General features: G+C 42.3%; 1 protein-coding gene across 3 annotated transcripts in view; it reads left to right on the top strand.

The window, feature by feature from the left end:
• Positions 1–2,102: 2,102 nt before the first annotated feature.
• LOC139003820 (leukocyte surface antigen CD47-like) overlaps positions 2,103–7,277 on the top strand; it is a 59,191-nt gene continuing 54,016 nt past the window's right edge. For all 3 annotated transcript variants that reach the window (XM_070406144.1, XM_070406143.1, XM_070406142.1), the window contains exon 1: positions 2,103–2,299. In XM_070406144.1, coding sequence (XP_070262245.1) covers positions 2,254–2,299 — 46 coding nt within the window. In that variant the 5' untranslated portion in view covers positions 2,103–2,253. The remainder of the gene's footprint in view (positions 2,300–7,277) is intronic.

Here is a 7,277-nt window from a genome sequence, read left to right as displayed (position 1 = left end):
TCCACCCAAGAAACCCCTTATGTAAAGATAAGAAGAGCTCAAAATCCAAATAAAAATGCTTGGAAATGTTAAAAGGGAAACAAAAATACAAGGTAGTTAGATACTGGAAAAAGTTATCTCAGGGAGAAGCTAATCAAACCTAGGAAGCTTCCTTTGGATTCTGTCTTCTAGAATAGGCCTCCACTTGCCCCACCATCAAAACACCTCCCAGCTGATTCCCAAGAGCTGAGGTGGTCACCCAGGTGGCCTATTATTCACCTGACAAGAGAAATCAATTTTCTCTTTTTTGTTAATTGTCAGCAGAGGATATTTTTCCATTGATTTTTTTTTTTTCAAAGAGAGAATGGAAAGGAGGGAGGGAGGGGAAGAGGGAGGAAAAGGAAGACAGAGAGGAATATCCATGTGAGAGAGGCACCTTCTCCTATGGGGCTGAGCCAGGATTGGGGAATGAAGCTGTAACCCAGGTAGGCGCCCTTGACCGGGGATTGAACCCACAACCCTTCTGTGCTCAGGCCAACAATCTAACCACTGAGCACATCCGCTAGGGCAAGATTGCTCCATTTTCTGCACAAAACTACATTAGGTACTTAGCCTCAGCAGCTCCCAGTATAAAACAGAGCATCATTCCAACTCTAAGTGTGAAGGTTGTGGACAGTCCTTCCTGGTCACTCTTCAGCTTTAGGGGGTCCTTTGGTCTCAGGGACAGCTGACAGCCTTATTGAGCCAACCAGCTGCCCTGTGGTACACAGTGTCCCCAATGCTCTAAGTCTGGTGGGTGATTCTTTCATATCCACATAAGCAGCAGTTGGAGGAGAATCCAACAGTCCGTTTGGTAGCCTCAGGGTGTCTAAGCGGCCATTCACATCATGACCACCATAATTATGAACCATGGTGTTAGTGAAGCTTGTCTTTTCCTTTCTTTTTTTAATGGTTAAAAAAATAAAACTATCAAATTTCACTGGAACAATGTTTGCCTCCAGTCACATCAACACATTTATTAAACTCCTTCTGTTTGCCCTGTTGAATGGGAAGTCTTAGAGGAGGGAATACTTAAAAAACTCTCCGATTTTAAAGAAATGATAATGTTGAGGGAAAGAGGTTTACACAAGGAAACCATGAAAAGTTACATAGTATATAATGCACTGAGAGTGGAAATGTTATTTCCTGGGTTTTATTGCTATGAGGATGGAGTCAATGGAGGAGATGCCATGGGTAGAGGATTTGGAGAAGTGGGGTATTGTGGTGGGAAATTGCTTTCTTCTCCGGCAGGTAAGAGAAAAACCACCAAAGGAGCAGACAGGCTATGCAGCCCATTAGAGTAGCCACCAGAGACTGACTTTGTGACAAGAGAGTTCATCACTTAGGATAAATGTTACTGGCAGTTTTAAAAGGTCTTTTGCTTCATTTTGAATGATGTGGCCTGTGTAATTCAGTGAGATATTGAAAGAAGTGAAGGGATTAATCAAAAACCATATATGCATAGCACAGACCACTGTGTGGTGATAGCCAGAGCTAAAGGAGGGGTGGCAGGTAGGTGGTGATGGTCAAAGGGTGGGGGCCAGTGGGGACAGAAAGAGGCATTGCTTGGACCAATGGGCACAGGATGCAGTGTGTAGATGATTTTTATTGAGTTGTGCACTTGAAAACTGCACGGTTTGGCGAACCTATGTTACCCCCGATAAATTCAATTTTTTTTTTTTTTTAAAAAAACGCCTTCTTTATACTGTGGCTTGGAGCCACATTTTGAATACATTTCAAGCAGGAGAGCAGAGTGGGGGCAGGATCCCTGGGCCCAGGGCGGTGCGAGAAGCAGAAAGGAAGGAGGAGAGAGGCGGGGACAGTGAAGACGCAGTGAGCGAAGGAACACATGCCCAGCCTCTTGGCGAGGGGATCCGGACCCCGGCGCGGGGATGGAGGGGGCGCGGCGAGGCTTGCCCCCAAAGCGCAGCCTCCGCCACCTCCCGGGAGCGGCTCGGGGGTCTTGGCGGAGCCTCGGGGAACGTTGACTAGTCCACGAATCAGGCGCACCCGCGTCAGCAGCCTCCGCGGCGGGGCGGGGCGGGGCCGAGCGCGCGTGCGCGGCTCCGGCGGCTGCGAGCGGCTGTGCAGCGGCTGGGACTCGCGGGCGCGAGGCCGGCGGTCTGGGCGGGGGGTTCTGTTCGTGACGGGCGGCGGCGCGGGGTCCGGACTGTAGCCGCGGTGGCTGCTCCAGAGGCGGGCGGCGGCAGCGGAGGCGGCCCCTTCGCGGGCGCGATGTGGCCCCTGTTGGTGCTGCTGCTGCTGGGCTCAGCGAGCCGCGGTGAGTGGCCCCGAACCTGGCTCTGCGGATCGCGTCTCCCGCCTCCGCGGCGCCCCGCGGGCTGTGCGCTGCGCCCCGCTGGCCCCGCAGCTCCCTGGAGAGGGTGGCCAGTGCGGGACGCGCGGGCCCTGGACGCCTGGGCGCGAACGTGGGAGGCCCTGCGGGGACTCAGGCGCCCCCTTCCTTCCTTCCTTGCTTCCTCTCCCTCCTCTTCATCTTCCCCGGGTGACAGCGGGCTCATCTCCTTCCCCCGCTCTCCGCCTCCAGACGCACACACGGAGGAAGACTCCACACCGCGCACCTCGCGCGGAAAATAACTAGAAAGGGTGCCTTCCTTGGCGAGTGGGTGGCAGCTGTTAGGGTCCCCCTCTCTGGCACCCCTCTTCCCTCCGAGGCGCTTAAATGCACTGGGGGTGAAGGGGGGAGAGTGGGAGAGCCAGGCATCTTGCGATGAAGTGCGCATTTTGGTGAAGTCTGCAAGATGCTTATTTATTTATTTATTTTTCGTGTTTGCCCTCCCACATGAACATAGGAGGTAAGGGGGGCATACTTGATACGATTAAGTTTTATTTCCAACACACCATTTAATCAGAAGCATCTTTCGTCTCCCCTCTCTCCTTTTTTTTTAAATTTATTAAACCTTAAAAATAGACTTCCTGGAAACCCTCTCAACCTCCCCACCCCACCAACCACTTTAATACAGTCCAAAGAGCATATTCAAGTTTCCCCCTGTATTGGGGGAACCTTTTAACAGCAATAGATTTCGCTTGAAATAAGAAGACAGTAACCCCTAGTGTCAAAACATATTTGCAGCCAACTGGAATTTGGTGTTTTTCCACGTTAAAGGCGTTTTGGTCCCAAGCTTTTGAAAACTATTTTTTAAAAATGTGTGCTTTATAAAAACTGGGGGAAGAATGTAATTTTTTTTCTGTGTGGCTATATGGGCTGTGCCTGTCACAATTCACATGTATAAAGCCTTTTTGTGAATTTTTTCTAAGATTCAAATTGAATTTGAGTAACAGTAAACATGCAATTGTTATATTTAATTCTAGAATGTGAACTTAATTACATTTAACTGATTATTATCCTCTCTGTGCCGTTCATAAAGCCTTGTGACTTCGGCTATTTTCAAGATGCTCTTAAGACCTGTTACCACTTTCCCCATTCTCCAAAAATCCTGGCACCTTGGAGCTGTTTATAATCACTATGTCTGTTATCTGAAGGGTTGATATTAGATAAAGTAGTGTTCCCTGTCATTATCATTAATGGCTCATTGCTGTTATATCAAAATAACTAAAATAATACTGCTTTCAGAAACCTGTTTTCTGATCAGAATGCATGTTGAACCAGATTATAAATTTGTGGTAAAATGTCACTAATTCAGACTGTAGGCATCAAAAGTTATTCTGAAGAATAAAAACTATAAATTATGTATTCTTTTACAAACATGGGTCCTGTTTTCAAGTAGATTAGAAAGAACTGCTATAATGTTACTTTTGGGAGTAGGAATTCTGTTAGTAATAGTGAAGATCATATATACTAAGTACTAATTTACATATAATATTAATGTGATCAAGTCCCTATAGAGTCATAGAATTCAGAATTTATGGTGTTTTAGTGTACTTAAGCTAATAACCTAAAAAAGATAAACAGAATAGAGGCATTATGCATTTGAGTTGTGTTAAGTGTTGAATATAAAGCAATGGATTTTTATTTGTGTTTAATATTTAGTTTTTAAAGGGCATGTGTGAAGAGATGCTAACAGCCTTAGAACACAAGTAGTTATAAACCAGGGTATTTAAGAGACAGAATTTAGAACCTAGAATGAAGGAAGTCCATGGACTTTTATGCTCATTGTTTACTCAGACTTTCATTTTGCTTTCAGATTTATTTACAAATGACTGGTAATCAAATCCCATTTACTGGTAGCCACTACAGTTTCAGTTGACCTTTGTAGTAAAAGAAGTTATCTAAAATACCCCTTCCATCTAATTACAGGCAAACTGTAACCCCCTGTATTGGTTTACAAGATGCAGAATGAATTATTATGCTCCTACCTTCCCCCATGCCCCATATGTCAACTTATATTTTGATTAAAAGCACATCACCATTTTCAGTGGAATTCAAAAACTGGTAAATAAAACCTTACTCAAATAATGACAGTATATGAACTGTCAGTAGTTGAATGATTTTTCAGAGTTTTTAAAATCAAGGATACACATTATTAAAAAACATGTTTATTGTCTCAAGTATTATAGTAATTTGGCTTGCTTTAAAGAAAATGTTTTGTTTTCTCCTAAAAATATATATTACTTTAAAACACAAGTTGCCATTTTGAGGAAGTAACTGCCTATGTAAAAGTCCTTATTTATGGCCCCGCCTCGGCAGTTTAGAGGCAGTGTGTTAAAGCATTAAACGAAATGTCTACTATTAGGACTTTTGCTCATGCTGTCGTCTGTATTTTGGCAGATGTTTTATCTTTGCCACTGAGTTGTTAATGGAGATTTGAAAGGCTAGGTTCTAAAGATGAAAAATAGGTGTTTTTCCAAAAATTGATAAATATTCTGAATCCAAAATTATCACCCATATTATTAAAACTGTGTGTATTCCTTAATGTTGATTCATCTATGGCTATTATAGGCCTTGCTTTTAATACATTAATGTTATTTTTGTGACACAGTTTTTATAAAGCCATTTACCCAACTTTTAGGGTTTGCATTCATACATTTTTATACAAGATTTTAAAATTCTATATTTTTATATCTTGTGCCTAATACAGTGCACTTGGGCTGTCATGAAGCTACTTTCACTTGTACAGATATATTTTCTGTGATAAAAGAAGAAGAATAGAGTAGAATTAATTTTGCTGAACTCATTGTAATACTAAACTGAAAAATACAGAGCACCCAGGAAATTTGATTCTGACAGACCTAGACTGAATCAATAGAACCTGGATTTCCCCTCTTGTGGTTATGTGGAGGTGAGACAGGAATTAGAAGCCACACCCTCCTCTACTTCCTTCCATACCCATGGAGCAGTTGTATATGACTCCACATCTGGTCAGCCCAGGGATTGAGAATATTTATGCATGTTTCAATACGTGTCACACTGATGGGCTAAAAGACAAGGCAGGGAATTTGGCAAGTGTAAGGTCTGTCAAAATGTTTCTTTGTTTTTTTTTCTGTTTCAAGCCATGTATGAGCCCCCTTGCTATGCTCCAAGCACTTTGTATGGAGAAAATAGTGCTGGACATAGAGACACATTTCAGACTCCATGCCTCTTAATAACATAAAATGCAGTTACTTGGAAATAGGGATTTTGTTGTTTTTATCCTTCAGTGGTACTTAATATATTTTAGATGCTTGATAAGGCCTTACTTCTGCATGTTGCTGCCCTTCCCCCTGTAATTCTAGCTCAACCACTTCAGTTCTTGTAAGGCCACTTTACAATCTAGAGGCAATTACTTTGAGTCAGAACAAAATACACTGTGGACACCCCCATTTTACCCCAGTCATTGTCTGTTCTCTATTGAGGAGGGATCTGACTACATCCTCCTTTTTGACCCTAATTCTAACCCAATTCAGTTTGAGGCTCCAGTTTTTCATTCCAGGGTCAAGGTCTATGGCAAAAAGGATTCATTTCTACCAGGTATCTTTTTGCTTCATTTACCTTAGTGATTCCTGGGATTTCTTACCCCATTCTGAACATCCATTCCAAGCAGACAATTAAGCCTACTCTGCTGCAAAAATAATAGTATTGATGTAAGGTGTAGACTCTCCCAACTTCCCTCCTGCCATTTCTAAACTTACCGATAATATCTTAGGTCACCTTCACCACTTTCTCCCTTCTCACCCAGTTTCAGAAGTTTACTTGTTCACCCTTTTGAGGAAAAGATCACCTGTCTACAGCTCTTTCACTTCCATCACCATGGAGACCTACCTCATCAATTTAATTCTTCAGTCATGTATTTTAGATCTTTCCTTCCCCATTGGTTCTTTCACCATAGCTTGCAGACATGCTTAAGTTTTACCCCATATTAAAAACAGTCAAACAGTAAATAAAATTAAAACAAACAAACAAGAAGAACCAAAAAATCTTGCCCTGTTCCTGTCTTCATACTCCTTTCGTTATCACCTTCTCTCTCTGCTCTTTTAGACTGCCAAATTTATTGAAAGAATAATTGCCTCTCCTTTCTCTCCTCCCATTTATCTCCAAAATGCAATATGACTCCTCATTCCACTAGTCTGTTGGCAATGCTGCAGATAGAGAAGTTAGTGGTCTAATTTTTAATCTAGAGGCTATTTGTACTTATCCCACTCAACATCTATTCTGTCCCTATCAAGACGCTTTCTTTGTGTCTACAGGAGTTCTTTGCTGCCTCACCTACTTCTCACTTTCTTAATTAGTTCCTTTTTAGCTATTTGCTCCATAAACATTAGTATTCCACAACATTTAATTCCCTGATACATGCTCTGTTGCTTTGCAAGGACTCTCTGGGCAATCTTGTTTATGCTCATGATTTCAGTTATCAGCTAAATTCTTGGTGATTCCCAAGTCTTTGTAGCTTCAACCTTTTTAAAATCTGGGTCCATATATCCTTGGATCTGCTGGACATCTTCATTTCATTGTACCACAGGTATTTTAATACCCAGCCTGTTAAAAGGATATTCCCTTTAAGTCTCCTAAATCTGTGTACTCAATAATTAATCCATGATCTAACTAGTTATGCATGCTATTTTGGTTAACAACTTTCATTCTTCCCTCTTCTTTCCTCACACTTCCCACATCTGACTTATGTTGATTTTACTTCTTTGTTTTTTACTTTAATTTTTGGCCTTCTCTCCTGTTGTCATTTACCTGGACTATTGTAGTGATCTCTTAATGGGCCTCCGATTCTTGTCTCTCTCCCTCCCCTCAATTCACCCTTCATATTGCTTTATTATTTTTTTTAATGCAGGTAAATCTGAGTGGTCTGCTA

The sequence above is a fragment of the Myotis yumanensis genome, unplaced genomic scaffold (assembly GCF_028538775.1).
Source record: "Myotis yumanensis isolate MYYU_CA2020_CCGP unplaced genomic scaffold, mMyoYum1.0.hap1 SCAF_2, whole genome shotgun sequence".
Taxonomy (NCBI): Eukaryota; Metazoa; Chordata; class Mammalia; order Chiroptera; family Vespertilionidae; genus Myotis; species Myotis yumanensis.
This window is presented reverse-complemented; position numbering and strand designations above follow the sequence as displayed.